We start from the raw sequence: 24975 nt of genomic DNA, 5'->3' as shown, positions 1-24975 counted from the left end.
AGGTAGAGGGGAAATAGAATTGTAAAAACGAAAAGAAAATCGAAGAAAAGTTATCGATTCAAAAATCACCGTGAGGTGATAATAATCGGGACAAGAAAATCAGATTGACACAGTCATCGTCGTCGTCATCATCGGTATCCAGTCACGTGTTACCTAGTCGAAACGTCGGCGGTACCTACGTCACAAGTCAAGGACAACGGTCGTGCAAAAAATTGAGAAGCTCCAGCGCGACTGCCTGCCGTTCAACAAGTGTGCAGGTAAGGCGGGCTTTACATCGGCTGTTGCATGTAAGTCAAGCAGGTGGTGGCGTCGTTTTGCGAAAAGTTACGAGAGCGGGCGGTACGCAAGCTAATTCAACAAGATAGTTTTCGAAGGCGATTTAACTTGTTTCCCCAACCACTCCTAATTATCCCTTGCTCTTCAAATTCTTTGATGTGTGCGTATTCTACTTTCGCCCTGGGAAGTACACGGGTGATATTACTTAACTCCGGTACGTTCAAATTTCATCACATTTCCAATCAAGGTATAACTAGCTGTTACGCTCCGTGTCATGTCTCTTAACGTACGAAAAAATTACAACACGTTCAACCACTACACAGAAATGACGGGTTGACACGTGCAAGGCAGATGACAGAAAATTGCTGCTATCAAGTGCCAATGCCAGTGTAGTCGCTTATCTCTCAATAAATTGTAGACCTTATACTGCATACTGTAATCAACTGCAAGTATGTAGTATAATACGTAATTATTCGAACTGGAATCATTTCGTGATCTTAAAACCGTTACCAATGTTACTATGTGTATGACGGTGAGTTATAGTTGCAGACTACAGGGAAGGGATATCTTATATATGTAATTTTTATAAATTAAAAAAAAATTTCATTGCGACGTCGCTCAGATCTGTGAAAAATCTGTGCAAAATTTCAAGTTCCTACGTCAACTTAAACATGTACTTCTAAGCTCCGTAACTTTTAAATGTAGAATACATGTAGTTTTTATACCAAGTTATTTCGTTTTGTATGAGTTTGGTATAAATTAAGGGACCGATTTGAAACTTGGCAGAGTTGTTGCTTATAGTAATAGGAACAAACCCTGTTCAAGATTTCATCATTATCGTTCCCTTATATACACTACCGGCCAATAGTTTTGTCGAAATTCTTGCTGCACTGAAAATTAGATAACGGACTCAAAAATAAAGATAATCAAACGTTCCAAGTGGCGTTTTAAAGATAACAAATTTACCTTCATTTTGCTTTTTTAGAAAATACCCTACTATTTTTTTTTTTTTTTTTGCCCCGGTACACATTTTTGAACGTGGCCGTTATTGCGGCTATTTTTTAGCCACCGGAAATTGTTTTGAATTCTTTCTGTTCAGAAATGTTTTAACGTAGCATGATTATTACTTTACGTAATCAAGGCACGTCATATCTCATTATCGCGAAAAAATGAATAGTTCGATAAATAAGGTTTGGACGGCGCAAGTGCCTCGCTTTATCGGAACATTTCTTTTATTCTCTCTGTTCGTATCCACCCACCTCTTTACCGCGAAATTTCACGTAAAATCAGGAGCGCGAATTAGCACGGAAAGAGAGAGAGAGAGAGAGTGTGTGTGAGCGAGTAAAATGTTACTCCGAGAAGCGTAATTCAATCCAGACATGACATCCGACTCTCCATGCAGAGTTTGAGAGTAATTTGATGCGCGGACATTCAAGTTCAGCCCTCACCGGAGTCGAGTAATAATTAGGCAAAAACGGCAAGGACGTAAGAACGTTGGGTGTACGTGTGTTGCATACGACGATACTGTATTAATTCACTTGCCTGTGAAGGTCCTTAACTTATTTATGGTCATTTAACATTGAACTTTAATCTGACTGAAAAACCTTGGTTGCCACGATCACGCATACAGATTGAATTAACGATATGATTGTTATTGCTATATTATGATACGGGGATTTCAATTTCAACGTACAGTATACGTATCATCGTCAATCGTGCGTATTATCTATCATCGCCTTACGTCCGGAACTTTATCTCCAACCATACAGGAGACCACTCGAGTCGATATCTATCAAAGAGTGATCATGTAAAATCAATCTCGATCACGGCGCACGTATAGATGATGTATACGTAAATGCATACATATACGTAAATCTAAGCCACAGGTACAACCTGGGCGCAGGTAAATTTTTACGGACGCACAACTTCTTTGACAACCTCGGACGTGGCAGCAGCAGCAGCAACTATTTCTAGAGCAGCACACAAATATTATACATTTGAATAAAAGATGAAGGAGAAGTGGAAGAGAAGAACTTCTATGCCCCCCCCCCCTCGACCCACTCTTTCTCATTGTCAGCGATGTGAAAGAAACCGTTTCAAAGATCACGAAATCGAAGTTGGTTTATACGCTAATGTAAAGATGTAATATTTTTAATAACCCCTATTTTTCCACTTAACCATTGTCTGAAACTCACAATCAGTAAACCGTGTAATTTAAGCAAAACGTAGTTAAATTTTGGAAACTCGGCTAAATTGTGTCTCAATTTTTTACCCTCATTTTAACCCTGCAGGGCTGGAGTTACCTTTTTCATTAGGAGATAAACTTATTTCGCCGATCACGGTTGAAAGAATATATATTAGATAATGATCAATTTTCGAAACCACGTATCATCTATTCCAAAAGTAATACACAGAAGGATATTAACGAGTTCATCGTCGGTTATTCCATGGTTTTGCAGAGCCTCGAATCAACAGCGTACCCGGCTACCGTTAAATTTCGCAGTATTTTTTTCGATTGGTAGCGAACCTTGACAGTTTGACACCGACGCGGGAGAGGGAGAAAAGATTCGGCTGCGCTAGCAACGTTACCGCTAAAATTCTTACACGCTATAGTCAGCGAATTTTGCAATCTCATCGCGGCGTGGCGTACATCACTCGCGTTATTATAGTTAAATTGTTCACAATAACATCATCGCGCTTCGCAAGTGCCTGCGAATATTGCCCGAGGAGTACATTTCTGCACGTATAAGATGCGCTCAACGCTACGAAGGTATTGCAAAACCTCTACATCGACACATAATTGCGAAATTTTTTGCCTCTTAACGTTCGAACGAATAGGCATTCGATTTAAATTTCTTTAAAAGAATCAAACCGACCGAAAAGAAAAGACATCGAATGGAAATTCTACGTTGCATTGTTACGCGAAGTAATGCGTCGTTTTATTTTTCCTCGGTCATCCTTCACTTTTACGTATGTCTAATGTTTTCCGAACTTGCTCGAGGCTAGACAGAATTGCGTTTAGAGCTTATCGTTTGAATAGCCAACGTGTCGTCGTGTTACATAATGATTGTGTAAAAAAAAAATTACCCGCGCTCGTGGCAAAAACGACGAATTCAAGAACAGCGCGTCTTCAGTCCTTGAATATTTCGCCTAAAGTATAAGAGTTATACGGTCCCGGTCTGAGAAAATAAAACCACCTGTGTGTGGATGATGAATCGATTAATTAATACACGTGTCGTTGCGTGATCGCGATTCGAGCATTCCTGCGTAACGCAACACCGATAACAATAGCGAAATTATGCCTTCGCAATTACGCGGGTTCTCCTCCTCTTATCCCTGCAGTGACTTACTTTCGCCCCCAATGCATCGCTGAGGCTATGTTCGCCTCCATGTTCGCAATCGTATCGTCGGCCAGCCAGTCAGTCAATCGGACGTAGCAATTACGATAGGTATAGACAAAGGCACGCGTGTCCTGAATAACGCCACGATGGATCACAGTTCACGGGGCTGAAGTTGGTAACTTTACCGTATCGTAACGTTTAACGAAAAATGACTGTTTTGCACCTTTGGAATAACTCGAGAAATTTTATTTACAAAGTCTGAGTTTGTTCATGCTTTATTAACGGTATCCAAAATTTCATGTAATCCTCTAAAGTTGCAAGATAACGAGTTTTTCTAAAGATGCATCATTACAGTAACGTTGCAAACCTCAGTCTGATCAAAGTTCACGGTAGCACAAACCGTAAGGCGCGTATCGTTCGTTGCTTTTGTCCGATGAAAAATTATAATATTCTCGCTTCCAAAAAACGGAATCAATCCCAACATCGGTACTTGACCGACTCCTCTTCCTGATAGCTACCGACACGTTCTATCGTTAACGGAAAACTAGCACCTTTTTTTTTCTCTTGTCATTTTATTTCTAATATTCTCTAATATTTTTTTCACCCCCAGCCTGAAAGTTGCTCGGTCTCGTTATTTTCTCATTCAGCCACTTCCGAAACAGTCCCTCTCCCTCGCAGACAGTATCGGTTTTTTCGCCGTTGTTGCATTTCCTTTCGACTTTAGGCGACGTGGACGCGGATTTCCCGTCCCTGTGGGACGAATATTCCGTGTTATTATCATATTGCCCGAATAGATGTCCTGTACTCTGCTACAAATGTGTGACATTTCTTGAGATATGTATTAACGCCTCGGTGCAACGGAGCGACGATGTGAATTCAAATTAACCACACTACCGCGTGGACATTTCCTCTCGACGGTTGAAAAATTTTGCAAAAGGTGGACAGATTTTGGTGGATAAAGGTGACGTGAATAAGGAAATACTGACTTAAACTTTGGCCTACTTCTTGATGCTCGAAAATATCCCCTCGCTTTCGCTGTATAAAAAGTAGGAGCATAAAGCCGCGTTTATCGAGAACATCGCCATCATGCACTGCGTGTTGAAGTCTTCCCAGTCGATTACACCCATGGTTGGGAGTAAAGAAATAAGAGAATATCGTTTCTCGCCGTACGAAACTTTAACTGGATAATTTTATTTACCAAATATTAATGTCTGCACGTATTAAAATTTCTTACGAGTCGTAACCTTTTTCCGTGTTGTTGCAAAATAAAATCGAATCTTGTATAACAGACAATTGACGCTCAACGCTTGGCAAAATTCAGCTTGAAGACGATTGAGCGAATCCGGCGAGATGCTTAAAAAATTAACAACAATTTTCTTATAGTTGCGAAATCGTTGCGTTTCAATTACCGAGGGGCAAATGGTTACAATTTATTCAGAGTATTCTGACGATCGCGACGATGGCCTGTCTTTTATACTTTTTTCTGGCTGATAGCTTGATGTTTCACTTATTGCCAGTTGAATTATTCGCATATAATGCATATTAAAAAGATGTGGACTTCTTTTGATATTTGTGATTGATTAAATTGAAGTTGATCTTACTGCGTAGCGACGAAGGAAAAGTACGCTTGAGGTTCGTGCTCTCATGTCGGCAATCAAGGTTTTTTCAAGTTGTTTTGCTCACGTTGCGCTTATCGTTCTTACGAAAACGTATACAGGTGTATACATGTACGAGCAAAAATTGAACGATTTCAACGTCATCGACGCGAATCGACGTTATAGGTACATGTATGGATGTGTTTCTCATCAATCACATTGTGACCGGATCGTATGATTTTGTCTTTGCTCTCTCGTCATTCCCACCACCTGGCACCCGACTATGGAAGAAAAAATTTCGAAAACTGATATCGATTTCTACTACGTTTGCACTCGTTTGTACCTCGGATACACTTGTACTTTATACTTGTGCTTCGCTTCCTCGTTATTAACGAAATAAAAGGAAAATGGAAGAAGAAGAAGAAGATGTATCCAAAGCGATCGGAATAAGAACGAAGCAAAAACGTGGCCGACTCTGTCTCTGATACCCATCATAACTAATTCGCGTGCACAGCAAGTCATCGTTTATTTAGTCGTTGTATTTTCACCCGAAAGGTGAAACAGGTATATCTTTGTGCACATAGTATACTTTCACAGGAATGCGTCCGAACAGCGTGCAGGAATAACGTGACTCGTGAATACAACTGTACGTTGAACGAAACGGCATTTCTACTATCCTCGGCTATACTCGACGGCTTGAAATCGGGCGGTGACGTCGACGGCGTCAAGGAAGACCGTTTACACACATTCGTAAATATCAAACGCGGACGTAAACGCGCACGTACGCTAGCCAGGGCGAAAAACGTCACGGTCACCGTGTCGCAGTGCTTCCGCTTATATATTGCTGTTGAAGAAATTTAACGAGAGAGAGAGAGAGAGGGAGAGAGAGAGAGAGAGTCGAGTCGATTTACTGCGGTCGTACTCAACGTCAGTTACGTCCCAACGACGGCTTCGGCGGGTTGCTGCGGTTGCGGCTCCAATTCACTGCATTCTATCTCGTTTAATTTATCCCCGCAAAGTATAGAAAAATTTATCTTTTACCGTTGTATGTTGCAAAGTGATTGGTTATTTGTCACTCGTTGAAACTGCATCGTACGTTACAGATACTTTTATAATTTGAAAACATATCGATTTTTTTTTTGTTTTTTTTTTTTTTTTTTTTTTTTGTCGACGTCAAACATGGATTTACCGGTAAGTTTTATATACGTTTAACGCGATATGTTTCAATAATGTAATATGTTATTATTATCATATTCTCCCTGGGCGATAAAGACAATTACGATTAGGATTAGATGTAACTTGTATAAATAATCCCGTCGTGCAAGGTTGAATAAGAATGAATTCTCAGATCTGTGTACAATGAAATATGTTAACCGATAAGGCTGGCAACTGATGGCGATGCTTATCCCAAACGAATGACACGCTCGGTAATGTCGGTCATCAAAATATCACTGACGTTATTCCGATTTATTATTCAGTTTATTTGTCAAATTATACGACTATCAATATTATTGGTATCATTCATCAAGGTTCACTTTTTCATTCCAACAGCTTAACACAGAATGTTGTCTAATTCAGTGATTTTTCTCCGCACATGGTATACAAATTGTTTTTCATCCGCTATAGCAATTCATTAATATAACGATGATGATAACAATACCAGTAACAATAATAATAATATAAGTAATAATCATCGTCTCGCGGCAGAATTTCAGACACAATACGCAACGCGTGCACTGATTAGGGTACTGGTAGTAACAATAATCATAATCATAACCGGTTGTCACAGATAAACGGATTTGAAATCGTCAAGTCATGCTGCTGTAACGGCTAATACATTCTGAATCGTTTTATGTATTATCTTTTTGTTTATTCTTTGCCAACTCATGCGGGATTTCGGAATCAAGGGTTACATTATCTAATCCTTGTACGCTCAGACTTTATCGTGACCTGCAGTAATTCTTATGCAAATTGATGTGAGCGTGGTATGAGTCTCGAGAATATCCGACAGAATTATTACCCAATGGATTGGGGCGGTAAATGGAATTATTTTATCGTTAGTTAGGGATTCCCAATTTTTATTTATTTTTTTTTTTCTATCATATTGGACTTGAGCAGAAGATTTTATTGCGACTAAAATCGCGCAACGGAATTATATATTCATCTACGGCTGTTGGAATATTTTTGTCCTTAGAATCCGCGCCTGCTTCTTCGGTACCTCAAATTTGACTCTTAGCTAATTCCCATAATAATGAGCATGACAAACATACCGAAATTCGGGATATTATACCACTTATCCTCCCTGAGATGTTGTATATCTGCGTGGAAAAAAATTTTTAAATCGAAGTCGTTCAACTATTCGGTAAGCGCAAGTTTTATTTCGTACACGCTGTAACTCTGACAATAAATCCCGCGTCCGTCGATGGAAGACAAAATTTCGTTTCAATTCAGGATAACTAACGCGAATAAGGTGTATTATATAAATGGCTCACGCCTATGTGTGATACAAACGGGTATGAGGATGCCTGTATAGATATTACACTTATTGTCAGGTATGTCTGGAAAAGCGATAAAATTAAGTAGCCTCGGGTGATTATTCGTCGACACGGGTATTGCACACGAGCTTACATCCGTTCACGTACGCAGGTGTATCTCCGTAATCAGTCTCTGGGTAAAATTGTGAGTAAACACGTACGTATGTATGTGCGGGGGATATCATTATGCGCTAAGGAGACAGACAGTCGTACTACTTCACGTGTGCAAATCACTCTTAAAGAGCTAGCTGTGCTTCGAACGTCGCTTCGCATCGGATTCGCAGTATCGTGCAAAGAAGTCGGTATAGTGAATCAGCGTTGAGTTTCGATGTAGTGGGTGTTTCTCTTTTTCTTCGTTAAATTTCATCTTTTTTATTTTATTTTTGTCCTTCAATTTTTCCGCCTTCGAACTCGCAATTCCGACTTCGCATATTTTATTCGCTACTTCTTCTCCCCGCGCTGGTGGTAAACTACGTAAAACGATTTAATTAATCCATTTTAATGACGCATGTCGAATCCGTTAAACGTAAATTATACATGCATGCTAAAAAACGATGCCGTATTAATGTACGCTGCATGTTTATGCGGTTTGTCGCGATTACATAACGTCGGGAATGAAAAGTATGCGGCTCGTGGTGTTTCCAGAGAATGAAAATTTCGATTTCTCGTTCTCCTATCCCTCCGGACATGACTTTCGATAGAAAAAAAAAAACATTCTCGCGAAGAGGGAGCTCTGTAGCGAAAAATTTAACACCACGGGGACCGTATTTCAAATTAAGATAAACAAAATTTCATTGAATAATTTTTTTCATTCTCTTTATTCCTAATTTCTCATTTTTCATAAAAAAATTCTAAACAATTTTGAGTTGAATATTTTTTTTTGCGACTAAAAGTTGCTTGTAAATTGTTGCGAACAATTGGAAATTTTTATTTTTTTTTCTCCCAATTCCAAATACAATCCTCACGGTGTCATATTTTTAGCTACAGAGCTCCCTCTTCGCGAGGATGTTTTATTTCATCCAAACTCTGAAGTTTTGAGGAGATATTATTATTATTTTTTTTTTTTTGTTTTTCCGAAACACCCTAACGTGGCCGCTCGGAATTGGGGATATTTCAACCGAAATATTCGCGTTCCTTTGCACTTCTTTTTCCTACATCCGCAGCGGAGCATTATTACCAGAACGAAATACAAACCTAACCCGTTGTCCAATCTTTAGAGAAACACGTACAAGAAATTGACTAAGGAAACACATAAAACTGTGATCGACGAAATTTACCTCAAATTTACATTCGTTGTAATCGGTTTTTTTTTTTTTAATCTTTCTGTTCTCAAAGACTGCCGACGCCTCTCAGCCAAAAGCAATCAGGATGGGGGATTCGCCAGTATTCGAAAATGGAGAGGGAAGCGAAGTAGTTGTCGAGCCCTTGTTTAGCACCTTCGACATCGTGCTCCTGGGTGCCCTTCTACTGGCAGCCGTTTGGTGGTACATGCGATCCAACAGGCAGGATGTCGAGGAGACGTTGACAACGAAGTCATACTCGATTCAGTAAGTACACGACAATATGACGATCGTTATTATATGTACGAATTACGCAGTATAATAATCACTTTTCTGACGCGATTCGCAGCAAGCGAGTTAAACGCAATAATTTTTTCATTTTCGGACTACTTAATTACCCACAATTAATAATAAAGAGGTGAAGGAAAGTTTTTTTTTAACGATATTACGCTGCGAATATTATAAATAGATAGAAAAAATTTCCGCTGCACATCAGGATCTTTGTTCGTTACGTACCAACCTATCTTGTGTTTCCATACAGGCTATTTTTCGATTTTACTCGTTCTTTCCGCGGTTCGGATGTATCAACACGCGTTTGAGATAGCGTGTGAAATATGATACTTTTTTCCCCTACTTCCTGTGTCGTGATGACTATAATTTTGTCTTTGCCCTGTCATCCAACTCTTGATTGCACGCGATCATATAATTGTTTGATGATGAATTAATTTTGACAAAAAGTATATACGGAAGTGTGCGAGTAAAAAAAATTACGCAAATTTCAATCTTCAGACCGACGTCTTTCGCTACCGCGCCACCAGCCGAAAATTCATTTATCAAAAAACTGCAGGCTTCGGGACGAAGTCTTGTCGTATTTTACGGAAGTCAGACCGGAACTGGAGAAGAATTTGCGGGTCGTATCGCCAAAGAGGGGATACGCTACCAGCTAAAAGGGATGGTCGCCGACCCGGAGGAATGCGAAATGGTAAATGTGCATATTTTTAAAGAGAAGAAAAAAATATTAAGTAAAGAAATAAACAAATATATACATAAATTACTCCGCATACCTGAAACCTGTTATAATATATTCATCTATATTTAATCGTATACACTGGAAATAGCTGTATCATACTCGTCGGCACTTACATATGGAATTTTAGACTTTTTTACATATATCTATATGTAATGACAGGTTGGTCAAGTTTCCAATAGCCATTTTAAAATAGTCTAGTGGCCTACACACAGTAGTAGATAGCGGGCTAATCGTAAGCATGACTAGGCTGTTTAATACGCAACGGCAGAATCACGTAGGCAACTTCAATGTGTACATATGTCCATACGTACATGCATACATGCATACGCATATGAGTGTGCGTGCCTTGAGCACTCACACGTATCGTATGTGTACACGACTTGTCGTTCGACGCGCTATCCAAGTAAATAAAAGAGAAATAAATCCAACCACACGAAGATGCGGAAAAGATACCGCAAATTTTCTAACCCACTATTAACTTTTGTATTCCATACATTTTTTCGCAAAAAATTAACGTGCTGAATTTCGAAGGAATGTTTACGTAACCACATCTACTACATGGGATAAATTATATTCCCTCGAGTAGGCGTTTGTCGGGACGAGCAATTACTGTCTGTAACATCAAAGTCAACCGTCTACAAACAAGTTTGCGTGTTTCAGAATTGTACATGTTATGTTGGCATTAAGGATCTTGATACAGATTGGTATGTACTTATATACGGGGAATTTCATGCGAACCCGACCAAAGTCTGACCCTCACCATTTCTGATTTTGATGAAAAATTTGTCCGCCATTGTTCCAATTCTGATATAGTACACTGAACTGTTTCAGATTTTTTGTTCGCTTGTTCGATTATTTATAAATATTTAAAGTGATTTTGATAAGGATCTCTTTTAAAACTTTTCTATTGACAACAATAATTGAAAATGCTTAAGAGAAATGGAAAAAAGAATCGGCCCGGTATTGAAATGTTTCGAACAAATGCAGTTTATAAGAGTTATTTTAGAATTTTGAAAAAGACTTTTTTTCAAAATCACTCTCATTATTCATAAATAATTAATCAGCGGGATAAAAAATCTGAACAAATTTGGGTACTGCTTCAGAATTGAGACAATTGCAGACAATTTTTAAACGTAATCAAAAATGGGGAGGGTGATCGGACGTTGGTTGGGTTTGCATGGAATTCCCCGTATGATGTGATTCCTGTATCGCGGGCACACAACGGAAATTGCGGAAAGAATGATTGATAATCTGTGTCCGTAAACTTCTATTCTTTGTCGGTGTGAATTCGCAAATGTACGATAATTGCGTCTGCTTATCGCGAGAATTATGTCGAATGTCAAACCCTGTACGTACGTTTTCAATTTCGTTACTTTTAATATGCTTTTCAGGAAGAGTTGGTCAATCTTAAAAATATCTCCAACAGCCTTGCGGTATTCTGCATGGCAACTTACGGAGAGGGTGATCCAACCGATAACGCCATGGAGTTCGTCAATTGGCTGAAAAATGGCGACGATGACCTCACCGGTCTCAATTACGCGGTGAGTTACTTCTCATCTTTCATCCTCCTCTCACACCTCTTTATCCAATTCTCCTGCAATCCTGCAAAAGATTCAAGACGTTTAAAATTCACTAAAAACGGTTTCGCATTATTTCATTGCTATCTACCCGCGGTGTTGTTAATTACGAGTTAAAAGTGGTAAAAAATGATCCAACGATTCGAAATTAGAATCGAAGGGATTTCGATGATGGCGCCATCTGCCGCGTTTAAAACGGCTGCGCGCGCATCTTCGATTATCGTCTACCGGAGTGTCAATTAAAGTGAATCCCGCCGACGTTTTTCGCCTGCCGCCTCAGTTTCTAACCTCAATTCAAACACCACGTTTCGAACGACGCCGTATATCTCTGCACGGTTTAGGCGCCGTGAAAGAAATAATTTAGCGATAATCGTAATTGAATGAATACATACATTATAGTTTTAAGATTGTTTCGGTCGGCCAACAGCGAACATTACGACCGTTACGTAAAATCAGATCCATTCCACGTGACTTATAAATATTATTATTATTATTATTATTAACATTACGATTGTCAGACATAGACGGCAAGTTACAGCAATATTTTTTCCCCTCTTTTTGCCTTCTGGTGTTTACTTTTTTCGTTTCATCTTTATCTTTTACTATGCATCTGATTTGGCACGGAGCACGTGTATTTTTCTAATCACAGAACGGACAATGATTTGAAACGATGAAAAGCACCGTCAGAAATTATACGAATTCTTTTTTGTATGAATATCATTCGCAGTAATGAACATTACGAAATGCGCGAATGTCACACTACGCGGAAAGTTTTTCCGTATTTTCGTACAGTCCTCTGTCATCCACACTGGCGCTACATGGTGTCGGTCTGATGCACTAAAATTGCCGGGAATATTTGAGGTCTGTTTTTCCTTCTGCTACAAATGTTTTTTTCTTTTTACTCATTTTGTTTGCATTCAAACTACATCTAACAATAAGTTGTGTACTTCAATTCCCAGAATTCGAAAATTCCGAATCTCAATCAACAGTACTCAATTTTCTTAGATTGAAACAAAAAAAAAATAAATAAAAATTCCTCAATGATTTTAGCTATCAATTTGGTAAAAAATTGTAATCCAATCTTGGAAAAGATTAATTTAATATGGAATTTATTTTATTTGCAAATTGAGGTGACACTTTGTATAAAAAAGAAAATTACAACCGATAAGCTATGTCCATATATTAGTTGAAATAATTGTTTTCAGGTATTTGGCCTTGGAAACAAGACTTATGAGCATTACAACGAGGTAGCTATATACATTGATCACAGACTAGAGCAGCTTGGAGCTACTCGGGTCTTTGAACTCGGTCTGGGAGACGACGATGCTAAGTAAGTGGTATTATTGTTTATTTTTCTCAACCATTTCATGATCTTATTCGATTGATTAACATTGTTTGAATCGTGTAAAATCGTTTTATAACTATCACCCAACTCATTTTCGGTATGAAAATATGGCCTACGTGCGTTTCGAGTGAGCATATTTAATCGTCTCAGTGAATTACACCGCCGGCTGTTTGCTTCTTACGCACAATATCACCTCTCATGACCTCTTGTTCCTGAATGATTCATAGAGTCTAATTAATTCCCGTAATTGAGGAAGTACGTTATCTCTTGTTATTTGTTTTGTTTTTCGTATTTGTTTCAACAGCTTGCATATTTGAAATAATTTAGCACTGTTTTTCCAAATACATAACTGCTGTCCAGCCAATTAGAAATCCTCGTTCAGACTTTTTCTCCCTTTCATTTCCTTATGTAACCAAAAACCGGATGTGTCTTTTTCTTATTCTCAGTATTGAAGACGACTTTATAACATGGAAGGACAAGTTCTGGCCAGCCGTTTGCAAACACTTTGACATCGTTGCCACAGGCGAAGATGTTAGTATTCGTCAATACAAGCTAACTGAACACATAGAGTTGAAACCTGAGCGTATTTACACCGGTGAGATCGCCCGTCTCCACTCCTTCCAAAACCAAAGGCCGTAAGTCTTCAGTTGTATATTTTTCTCTGAACATCGTACATTTGATTCACACAATTGCACTCTGAACGTGTTTGCTCTTTTGCAGGCCATTTGACGCAAAGAATCCATACTTGGCACCGGTGAAAGTAAACAGAGAATTACATGGACCGAAATCGGAACGTTCTTGCATGCACATAGAGTTTGATATCGAAGGATCCAAGATGCGCTACGAGGCTGGAGATCATTTAGCCGTTTATCCCGTAAATGATTCGAATCTGGTTGAAAAAATCGGCGAGAAATGCGGCGTTGACCTGGACACTATCATAACTCTGACAAATACGGACGGTAAGATAAAAAAGAAGCTGGCAGCAAAATTGTGGCGTTTCGAACGTCACGGTTCACTCTTTCACGATTTTATTAATTTGATTTTCTTGTTTCAGAGGAGTCAAGCAAGAAGCATCCCTTCCCTTGTCCCTGTACATATCGCACTGCTCTTACTCATTATTTGGACATAACAAGTAATCCTAGAACTCACGTAATCAAAGAACTGGCTGATTATGCTAGTGACCCGGCGGACAAAGAGAAACTGAAGCTGATGGCATCTACTAGCGCAGAAGGGAAAGCACTCTTCAATCAATGGGTTATTCAAGACAATAGAAACATTGTTCATATATTGGAAGATATTCCAAGCCTGAAACCAGCACTAGATCATCTCTGCGAATTGCTGCCTCGACTCCAGTGTCGTTACTATTCTATTTCTTCTTCACCCAAGGTAATCTTTGAGAAGAATACCATCCCGTTCTGGTTTAAAAGATCTCTGGGTTGCACGGTTTCGTTGATCGTAATATCCTATTTTTTAGTTCCATCCAACGACTGTTCATATCACAGCCGTTGTGGTAGAGTACAAGACATCTACTGGACGATTGAACAAAGGTGTAACGACCACTTGGTTAAAGCAAAAACATCCGTCAGATCCGCCAGCTCTTGTTCCAATTTTCGTCCGTAAATCACAGTTCAGGCTTCCAACTCGACCGTCTACTCCAATCATAATGATTGGTCCTGGAACGGGATTAGCACCATTCCGTGGTTTCATACAGGAACGGGATCACGCCAGAAAAGAAGGTATGTGGATAGTTGCAAAGAATATGATAAAACATGATTCATTCTCACGGATCTGTGTATCGTTACAGTCTTTTACACGCGAAAAAACGTGATTCTTATTGACCATCGTGTTCCAGGCAAAGAGGTTGGGGACACGATTCTATATTTTGGATGCCGCAGACGCGAGGAGGATTACCTTTACCAGGACGAATTGGACGAGTACGTCAAGAGCGGGACTCTAAAATTACACGTCGCTTTCAGCCGAGAGCAAGCGCAGAAAGAGTACGTCACGCATCTGCTGGAGCGAAACAAGGAGGAATTGTGGAATGTCATCGGTGAAAATAATGGCCATATCTACATATGCGGGTAAGTTGTACTTTTTCTCACATTTGATTTTGGCCAATCGTTTTCACAAATCACTAACGACACCATTCATCTTTCTGTATTTCAGTGACGCACGTAACATGGCTCGTGACGTACACAACATTCTTATCAAAGTTGTGATGGAGAAAGGGAAGATGACTGAAATGGAAGCGACCGCGTACATCAAGAAGATGGACACGCAAAAGCGTTACTCAAGCGACGTATGGAGTTGAATGGTCATTTTCATATTGATTAATATGAAGAAACAAATAATCCACGTGTCAATGTATATTACTTTTCAATTAACTGCATCTCATTTTCATTCTCTTTCTCCTTTATACCAAACCATTCGGAATACAGCCTATCTGTTATCGCCATATTTTTATTATTCTATTCATTCATAATCGACTCATAAGTAACATAACAGTTTCATCACTAAGAATACGCGACATGGAACGATTCGCAATGCACAATGTTTGAATCGTCAAACATAATACTTCATAAAATTTCACTGTTAAATTTGATATAATTGGATCAGATAAATCACCCCACAAGAACAAAGATCAATGTTTCAGAACGACAGCCTCACCTCTTTGCGGTTAATGAAAAAGTAAAATTGACACTGTGACATGGTAAATATCGGTATATAGAACCTCATTGTCAGATTGACCATATATGAACAATATCTTTATATATTATTAAAGACGTCAAAGAAAATTTAGTCCAATTTAATTTTAATTGTAATTTTGAATACTATAAATTAATTAATCACACGTGCATCATATTTTGTTCTTAATTTTAGGAACAAGGATGCAGAGGAAAATGATAGGTTTCAAACAATTTGTAGCAATACTGTAACATAAAATATGGTTAGAAATTTAAAAAAAAAATTATGTATGTAGAAATCATATTTGTACATTAATATTCGGGTGATCGAAGTATGCATTATTTGTCATACTAATCTATTAGTTACATTATCTGTATTCTATTTTGACCAATAACTATGAATACCGGAAAAGTATTTGCAGCAATTGGTGGCATTTTACGCATGTTAAAAAATTGAATAACTGTAAAAATTTTGGTATATTATAAAGTGCATGTTATATCGTGTAAAGATGGATTGCATGAAAGTAAAGAATAAAAATGTTGCAAAGATTTGTCATAATAGTAATCGAATTTATCGTTTCTATGTCCCTTACTATTCTACTCCTTGCTACAGTTAAAGGGTTATGTGATTGTTTCAAAATTGCAAAGACGACAATTGCAATACCGATCTTGGCTTTTTATTAGAAAAAACGCTCTTTTACAATTATTACGACTTACGATACGACTTACATGATATCTAACAAGATAGTTACGGTGGATTAATTCAGGTTTTACAATAGAAGTGAAACTAATGCACAAAACGTCGATCAACTTTTTTCTGTATCACCATAAGAGGATCTGTTTTATGAATGTAGTATTTCATATTACGTAGTAACACCTTTGGAATCAAACAACATTTGGTACGAATACTTTGATCGAACACTGCCCTAAATGAGAAAAAAAAGTGTACGTACATGTACCCCAAATTTCTTCGTAAATCAGAAATGAGGATAGGTGAAAATTATATATCAATGAGTCTAGCGAGTCGAACTTTCTCGGGAGAAGTTCTGAGGTGCTTGGAATACAACAGGCCTATCGGTACAGTCAGCAATAAATAGAACTATGTGATATTTATTGATTATGCCGCACAGGAACTTTCGGTCTGCAATTAAAAAAACAAAAATAAAAGAAAGTAAGCGGATGATAATACTGCAATGCTGCAGTGGAAAAATAGATTGAAGCAGTTAGTTTTAAATTTTATGCACTTTTAAAATGGCAGTTCTTTTTGATCTACAAGGATGCTCCTAGTATTAGTAACGGATTAATCAGGTTTCAATAGCCAATTAATTGATCACCCGCGACAATGAATTAGCTAAATGATTGGGTATATTAATGAATCGGCCGGCAGTCAATTAAAATCGGTGGTGATAACTTATAAATTTTTATTCGATACTTTTTAGAAACTTAGACATCTAATGGATCATTGTTTTCAGCTCATGGTGCTGTTGAATTCGAAATTGAGTCATGTTTGAGCGTTCAAGAATTTGAACACGGAGCAACGACGAGTACAGTAATTTCTCTTGACCATTGACGCAAACGGTATATGAATGATATGGAATGATGATTGAGGCGATGTCGTGAAAGTCAGCCAAAGAAGAAAGAACTGTATTCCCTCGTTGCTCTCCGCTAAATGCATTAGTTTATAATAATTAAGTTTCTTTACTCGTAGTACCTTCTTCGCACGAGTTGATTATTGAGAGTTAGCAAAGGGAGCTGCTCAAAAAAAAAATCTATATATACAGAGAAAAAAAGACGAAGCCAAAACTAAATACGAAACTAAGATGAAATGATTATTGTATTGCATATGTATAATATAAAACAAACAAAAATGCTTTTCTCAGTTAAATAAGGCATGCATTCGATTTTTCAACCTAATATATGATCAAAACTCCTTCATTGGCATGTACGCCGACAATTGACATGATTAATCTAGTTGAGATGAATGATACAAACAATGACGTTTCATTGAAAATTTAAGGTGTTTCAGGATAAAATGCTTTGTGATGCAGCAGCCTAATACAGTATTTGATTGTAAATATAAATGGCAATTAGAGTATGTGTGTGTGTGTGTGTGTGTGTGTGTGTGTGTGTGTGTATATAAGGCATAACGTAGTTGAGAAATTATAAACCGAAACTAGAAGCATTTCGAATATAATGGAAGTGAACATATCTGGACACTAAACATCAATATATGTATGCATGGTAGAAACACATGAGACAGTTTATTAATGATATACTTAAACCTAAGGAGTTATTATTTTTGGTACAGCTCTGACATGTCTCGGAGAGAAGCAGTTAGATAGGTTAAAAAGAAAAATAATCGTAAATTTCCTCTTTGAAACATTTCAAACACGAGTAGCAGATATCTGTTAATATGTACGTCTATCATATTATTGTTAGATCACAGTCAATTTTATATTCAAAAACAAAATTATAAAATAAAATTATTACGATAAATAAATAATTTAGTCGCAGACATTCAAACAATGTATAATCTGCTGTTGCATACATGCTAAACACCGATAAGTCAGTCACACATCAGGCAAACGATATTTACGAATGTGACATACCAAATTCACGACAAACTTTCACTGGTTTGGATTCATAATTAGTCGTGTTTTTTAAAGACCGGTTACTTTCAAAACTTTACCAAAAATAATAACAGTACGTAGGATAAAAGCAAAACAATTCGCTGTAGTAATGGTCCACGCCCTAAAGCTTATTAAGTACACTAAACGCAATAGACAGTCGTTCGTCTTTGCCAGCGGCACAACGCTTCATTACCAAATCAGTCTTTGAAAATCATTCATTGTAAAATGCTACCTGCAGAGACACACTATATATAAAGTTGAACAAGATATTACGTTTCCTATTTGACGAATATTTTGAAAATTCGAAAAAGGACAGGGATAATATCATTTGGCACAGAGTATATTCGTTATAGAATACTCTCCCACTATGACTTATTGTTAGCCTATCTGTATTTGTGTATCGTAATGTTATTATCGCTTGTGAAGACATTAATAATAATTTAAAAAAAAATAGAAAAAAGAAAAAACAAAAAAGGTTCAACGTTTTTAATCGCTTATTGTAAAATAACTTGAACAATATACGTAGATTGTGCGGTGTGCATGACAATATCGATCATCCAGCACCCCGACATGGGCTTGCGAGTTTGTCAGAGTATAAAACACTGTACATAGTTACGGGCAACTTGACTGATTTGCTCGTGTTCAAAATTTACATGAGAAATTTAGAGCGCTGATAAATCGCACATCGCAATGATTTTTCAACAAACGTGATTCAAGGTAGATTCAACCTTCTCACCATCAAATGTAATCCAGACACAGGTATTTCTTTTTTCAGAAACGTCAGTCTATGTGCCGAATAATAAAATTTCTTTGACACGCCAAACTGAGGATGATCGAATATGAAATACAGCGTACAACGTACTTTGTTCTTCGTTTTTCTTTTCTCATCCAAGGAACAATAGGTAATGTAAATCTATGAGCTATTTTCTTAAAATTTACCACTTTATGTTTTAAATGTTGATTTATTAGGACGTGGGGAGACAACTTAATAGTTTATATTTTTAAGATAATTGTTGTTGTTGTTGTTGTTTTTTTTTTTTTTTTAGAGATTAGGACGTCGCGGCTACTACTACAGCCGGCGATACGTCAGGTTCTCCGGCGCCGTCCGCCACTGTTGAATCAACGACTTTTTTAACCTTTATAGACTCTGCACTAGCATCGGTCGAACTCTCGGGTTCTCTCTTCTGCGACGACATGTCTTTATTCGTTTTTACCTCAGCTGATACGCTGCTGCATGCTTCGTTTACCCCATTCGTGTGTATTTTTTTATTTTCATCTTCCGTAACCGTTTCCCCATTCTGTGTCGTACCGTTCGTTTTGTTCGCATCCGTCGTCGGTTCCTCCTGACTCTTTGCACCTTCTTTTTTGAGTTCTTTGTTTTCTTCTTCTTCTACATCCACATCCTTAGTCGCAGTTTCTTTCTTTGCCTCAGCAACGATGCTTGTTTCAGCTTTAATTGCATCTTTGCTATTACTTTCCGTCTCTTTCATTGAGTTAGCCACAGTTTCCTCAACTTTGGATTCAGTCTTTTTTACAGCATCTGAACTGTCTTTGTTCTCAACTGCCACGTTTTGATCATCAGTCTTGGACGGCTCCTCAGTCTTTGCCATTCCATTTTCTTTAACCACATCCTTAGCTACTGTTTGATCCGACTTTAGAGCAGATTCCTCGTTCGCTTTTAATACTTTGCTGGTTTGAATGGCGGTTTTCTCTGTTTCTGCTGCCATGCTTTCTATCTTCGCATCACTTTTCACTGTTTCCTTCGTTAACGGTACGTCGACTTTAACGTGAGTTTCTTCAACTGCGGGTTTCGATTCCATTTCGGATTTCTCAGTTTCTATGCCCAACTTGTTATTTAAAATTTCACAACTTTCTTCAGAACCTTCGGTCTTAATCTCTTTAACATCATCGGAAATTTTTGTAGGAGTTTCATCCGGCTTTCTTGAGGCAGACAGTTCGGTTGATTCGTTGACCGCCTTGCTATTTGTCTCAGTTATGATAGAATCAGATTTCTCCTCAGAAAGTTCGACTTTTTTCTCCAAGAGTTCAGTTTTCTGACTATCGGTGAGTGTAGTTCTATCGGCCTCGTCTGCGTTATTCTTTTCTAGAGTTTTTTCTTCACTTTTCTTGCTACTTTCTTTATCAATAGTTTCGCAGATCCCTTTAGATTTGTCATCATCTTTGCTTACTTTCAAGGTACCTTTTTCACTTTCAACTACCTCGACCTTTTCCTCCTTCTTTTCTTCTACAGGCTTAGCATCAGAACCAGATTCATCAATTTGTTTTACAACTTCAGGTTTTCCATCAGTCTCCATGGCTTCGTCTTTTTCCACAGTAGTCACAGACACTGTAGCTTCCACATCAGTGTTCTTCTTTCCTTCAATTTCATTTGTTTCCTTTTCTCCCTTCTTTTCCTCCTTCTCCTCCCTTTTAGCATCCTCTGACTCAACTTTTGACTCATTCTCTTTTTCACTGACATCAGTCATTTCAACATCACCAGATATTTCCATCCTTTCTTCGGCTGTCGGCTTTGCTATAGACTCCTTCTTGTCAATTTCCGGCGTGTCCAACTTTTGGCGCTTAGCTGTACTCTCGAATGACAAGTCCAAAAATGACGTCGCAGTTCTGAACTCCATCTTCTCCTCCGCACTCAATGGAGCATTGCCTTCACGAATCATGAGGATTGAATAAAGTCCAGCTTCCTTGGCAGCTTTGGCTTCTACAAAAAAATAAACGGTAACAGGAAGGAAATTTAAGATGCCGGTAATACAGTATAAAAGAGTGCATGCAGACACATGAAATATGCAAACCTTGGACAATATCGGTGAGGAAAATGACGTCACTGGCCTCAGACTTTACCTGATCCAGAATATTTTTATAGCTGGTAGCCTCTTGTTTCATTCCAACTCCAGTATCAAAATGGCCACTGAAATACTAAGGGAAAACAAAAGAATAAAAAGAGCTCAACAAATACTGGACGGACGTATTTTTAACGAAAAATTTTATCGTGATGATCACTTTATACCTCAAGCAGATCCCCGCATTGGCTGTGTCCAAAAAGCAGTTTCTGTGCCTCGACACTTCCACTTGAATAAATGTAAACCTTCTTTCCGGAAATTTTCCAAGCTTTGAGACATTCCGGAACATCCTCGTATACACTGGATCAAAATTATGCTAATAAATTCAGAACTCAAAGGATGTGAAAAAATAAATATGCAAATTATTGTAGAGTAAGAGAAAAATGTTTTGACACTGGTTTCTGGTTTTTGATGTGCAAAGAATCCGATCATCGTTTTATTTGGAACGGAATGTGATACTGAAAGTTGAGTAGCTAGCATAATTCAGTGTGTCGATTGCGTGAAATTTTTCTTCACCAAAGTTTCATACAACTTTCAAGTTGACACTGGTGTGCTAAGAATTGGCCCAATAAATAAATCATCAATAATTTCACACCAAAAATCAACCACTGATAAGAAGGTGCATATATTCAAAATTTTCAATAATTCAAGTGCCAAATTGAGGACAGACGTATCGCGAGTCAAAGAAGAGGGGAGACTACCTTTAAAACAGTATAGCCAGGTTTTAAAATACCAAAGGTAATTAGTATTAAATAATCAGTCATTAGCAATTTCACAATATCGCTCAAAACCTAATAAGAAATACACATGTTGAATTAACTCACTGTCCCTTGACATTGCCAGAGTCATAGGCTTCGCGCCACATATGACCCTGCAATTGCTTCAGGGCCCCAGTTTTTCGATCTCCATCCATTTGCCACAAAATATTCTTAACAACTGATTCCTTTTCTTCATCAGTGGTAGAACCAGTAATGGCCACAAGGCCTTCAATCTTGTCTTCTTCATCTTTCTTAGCCTGAAATTTTTGGGACGTAATAGCATGTTCAACAAAACAAAAATGAAAAAAAAAAAAAAAAGAAAGAAAATAAATATGCCGGTTCTTCCTATCGAGTTTCACATATTATTGACACTGTTGTATTTCTTTCAGTGTTAACAACTGTAAAAAAATTTTAACGATCGCAGACAGGGAAAAAAATTTCAAATCGTTCTTTGCGCACATTTTGATTTGTGAATACATACTGAAATATTGATTCTACATCTGGGTGTTACTGGAAATACTTGATAACCAGCATTTTCAATCTACTTCATTAGGCGATCCCAGTAATGTATCTCTTTGATTTTAAACCGTTAAATATCACAAAGAGAAAGAAACAAATCTGTAATATACATACTATAGTTTTCTTTAGTAAATTTAATCAGCTAATGATATATGGTGTTTTCCCTTGTGCAAAAATAAGCGGTAATATATTTATATAGGGAATACACGAGTGAAAATAAAAATTCTCTACAGTTTCAGACCAAATCTGAGTGAGGTGCAAAAATGTTATACGAACAATATTATATTGTTGAAGAAAATGTAAAATGTAAACTTGATTCCGAGTTTTGAGTCTTGGGGTCTCTACATTGTCTTCAAGCTTTAGGAAACAGGGTAAAATCTGGGACAAAGGACTTACTCAGGTCAAAAGAAGGAGGCTGACAGCTAGACTAGCCGTTCCCTTATTATTTCCATTGGATAGACTTGGGGGTATTTGTATATTTTTATATTTCTGAGTGTATGTATACTGCCTCCACAAGATCCTTGGCACGACTTTACATACTCTATAATAACTATTTGCCCTTAACTTTCGTAAATCATTATTGTTTAAGAGTAATTTGTTACACATCTCATCAAGCTAATGCAGATAAAAAGAAGACCTGGGCAGCTTGACGCAATTCACTTTGGAAGCAATGGTTTGCCTCGCAGAACTTTATGGTATGGTATGGTATGGTATTGTATGGTTTGGATTCGGTGTGTATGGGGGGGAGTTTGTACAGAAGAAGATAACATTTCTACATAATAAAAAAAAAAAAAAAAAAATGGTTTGAACAATGTACCTTAGTGTACGACTGATGAAAAGAAACAATAGGAATTATTTTTGAATATTAGATGGCTAATATTATATTATTGGAATTATTACGTAAAGTAGATATAATCAAACAAGAATCCTGACATTACGACGAGCATTAAGAAGGAATATACGACAATAACAGTAACTGTAAAGATGAGATTAATATTCACCTGTTCCTTGAGTTTTTCTAAATCACGTTTAAACTCTTCCTCCTCCCATTTAGCGTCGATGTATTTTTTAACGTTCTCTCGGATGTAAGGGAATAGTGTCTCCTGCAGAAATGAATGGAGACACAGCGTTGAATAAACGGTGAATAAAGGACGATGCAGCAGGAGAAAACATTTACAATAGAAGCGGCGAAGGCAGTAACGGCGGGCGGGGGGCCGGGGGAATAAAGAGGAAGGAAGAAAAACCGAGCTGAGCAATGTGAAAAATGCGATTTGTATGAAAAACGAGACATCAAAATGATGATAAAAGGAAAAAGGTACGCGTGACGAGTGGGGAAGCATCTGATTGGAATTAGCGAAAAAATTTTCACGCGATATTCGCAACGAGAGCCATCAGAGAGCGAGAGCGCCGTTGATGCCGGCAAAATTGGCTACTTTGGCACATGGAAGGATATAAATGGACGATTGTTTGCAAATTTATAATATCGCGATGCTGTCCGTGATAAACCCGCACGACTCTTGAAACGCATTTGTGAAATAATTGTAGCGTAGTATCAGAGCAACGATTGGTAGATAAAAGAAATGTGAAAGCCGGGCGAGATTATCTGACGGCCATGCTTTGGGGAGCTGAGAGTAGAGGAGAGACGGTGTCTCTTTGTTACCTTAACAAAAGTTATGCTCGTTGTTGTTCCCTCGATATCAACTATGATAACGTTCTGCTTCAGCAAGGACTCTTCCTGATCCTGACTACGCTTTTCCCCGGCCATTTCGACGCGTTTAATTCGTATTCAGAGCCCGTGTGAAATAACGTTATATTAATCCCCTTGTCCGTTGCGCGCGATGCGTCTTGCGTATCGTTCTCGTTGGACCGGCGAATGAATTCTGGCGGACAGAGAGCGATCGGTGTGCGTGTGTTAAAACTTCCCCCTGCTAGAGCACACGGGCGAATTTCTTCCTCTGTGTCCCTGCGCGTATGTATGTGTTTATATATGTACGTATCTACGTATTCGTTAGAGCGGTTGTGTACTTCTCGCTCGAGTCGAACCGCACGAACCACCCCGCAGCAACCAACTGACGATCACCGCCGCCGACGACGTCTGACAAAGTAGCAACCGAAGGCTGCTACGCGACGCGGACAGGGCGAGAAAAATCACGAAAAATTCACCGCGAAAATATCCACCCTTGAGTAGCGGTTATTTATGCACGAAAGAAAAATCTCCTGTACTATGCGAGCAATCGAAGGAAAGACCGCGCCGTGCGTATTGCTTAAATTGATTCGCCGATAACAAACGAGTTCTTTGAATCGTTGCACGCTCTCTGTGTGTGAGTACGCGAACGGTCCATCCCCCGAAATGTTACTCCGCGAGAAAGTAGTCCCGCAACGACCTGCCTCCGCTTCTTCTCTTTCGCCACTCGCAAATTACGGGCAACGAGTACGATAACTTTTTCATAACCCGCGTCTGTCGGGTTTTCTCCAAGAGCTGATCAAAAACTCGGGTAATCTTGATCTGTATATTCCCTTTATCTGCACGACGGGTTATTTAAAAATT

The 24975-nt window shown here is 38.3% G+C and overlaps 2 protein-coding genes and 1 long non-coding RNA gene across 6 annotated transcripts; 1 reads left to right on the top strand and 2 right to left on the bottom strand.

Moving 5' to 3' along the window:
- The first annotated feature begins 96 nt into the window (after positions 1-96).
- Positions 97-16232, top strand: Cpr (Cytochrome P450 reductase). Of its 4 annotated transcripts, none has more exons than XM_046624036.2 (11): positions 97-257; positions 9082-9293; positions 9816-10008; positions 11448-11597; positions 12839-12963; positions 13425-13613; positions 13699-13937; positions 14033-14364; positions 14453-14714; positions 14831-15059; positions 15145-16232. In XM_046624036.2, exons 2-11 carry the CDS (start codon positions 9115-9117, stop codon positions 15287-15289), a joined length of 2043 nt encoding a protein of 680 aa, XP_046479992.1. In that variant the 5' UTR covers positions 97-257; positions 9082-9114; the 3' UTR covers positions 15290-16232. The 4 variants fall into 4 exon arrangements, with proteins under 4 accessions (XP_046479992.1, XP_046479991.1, XP_046479990.1 ...); XM_046624035.1 differs by lacking the exon at positions 97-257 and adding an exon at positions 6377-6403; XM_046624034.2 differs by lacking the exon at positions 97-257 and adding an exon at positions 7938-8044.
- On the bottom strand, positions 10567-12426 carry LOC138190881 (uncharacterized). The gene is made up of 2 exons (XR_011176941.1): positions 12026-12426; positions 10567-11658 (listed from the first exon to the last, which is right to left on the bottom strand). It is a non-coding gene; the product is annotated as an uncharacterized lncRNA (long non-coding RNA).
- On the bottom strand, positions 15366-24804 carry Enoph (Enolase-phosphatase). The gene is made up of 6 exons (XM_046624033.2): positions 24088-24804; positions 23429-23530; positions 21975-22165; positions 21318-21450; positions 21103-21226; positions 15366-21011 (listed from the first exon to the last, which is right to left on the bottom strand). The coding sequence occupies exons 1-6, from the start codon at positions 24190-24192 to the stop codon at positions 19342-19344; spliced, it is 2325 nt and encodes a 774-aa protein (XP_046479989.1). The 5' UTR covers positions 24193-24804; the 3' UTR covers positions 15366-19341.
- Positions 24805-24975: the final 171 nt, after the last annotated feature.

Source organism: Neodiprion pinetum, chromosome 4 (genome assembly GCF_021155775.2).
Source record: "Neodiprion pinetum isolate iyNeoPine1 chromosome 4, iyNeoPine1.2, whole genome shotgun sequence".
In the NCBI taxonomy this organism is placed as follows: domain Eukaryota; kingdom Metazoa; phylum Arthropoda; class Insecta; order Hymenoptera; family Diprionidae; genus Neodiprion; species Neodiprion pinetum.
This window is presented reverse-complemented; position numbering and strand designations above follow the sequence as displayed.

Coding starts and splice junctions, on each gene's coding strand:
- Cpr (XM_046624035.1), top strand. Junction 12,964..13,424: donor CTGGGAGACGACGATGCTAA/GTAAGTGGTATT, acceptor TCTTATTCTCAG/TATTGAAGACGACTTTATAA. Junction 14,365..14,452: donor CTATTTCTTCTTCACCCAAG/GTAATCTTTGAG, acceptor CCTATTTTTTAG/TTCCATCCAACGACTGTTCA.
- Enoph (XM_046624033.2), bottom strand. CDS start 24,192: ATGGCCGGGGAAAAGCGTAGTCAGGATCAGGAAGAGTCCTTGCTGAAG. Junction 23,531..24,087: donor CGAGCATAACTTTTGTTAAG/GTAACAAAGAGA, acceptor TCATTTCTGCAG/GAGACACTATTCCCTTACAT. Junction 22,166..23,428: donor TAGAAAAACTCAAGGAACAG/GTGAATATTAAT, acceptor CAAAAATTTCAG/GCTAAGAAAGATGAAGAAGA.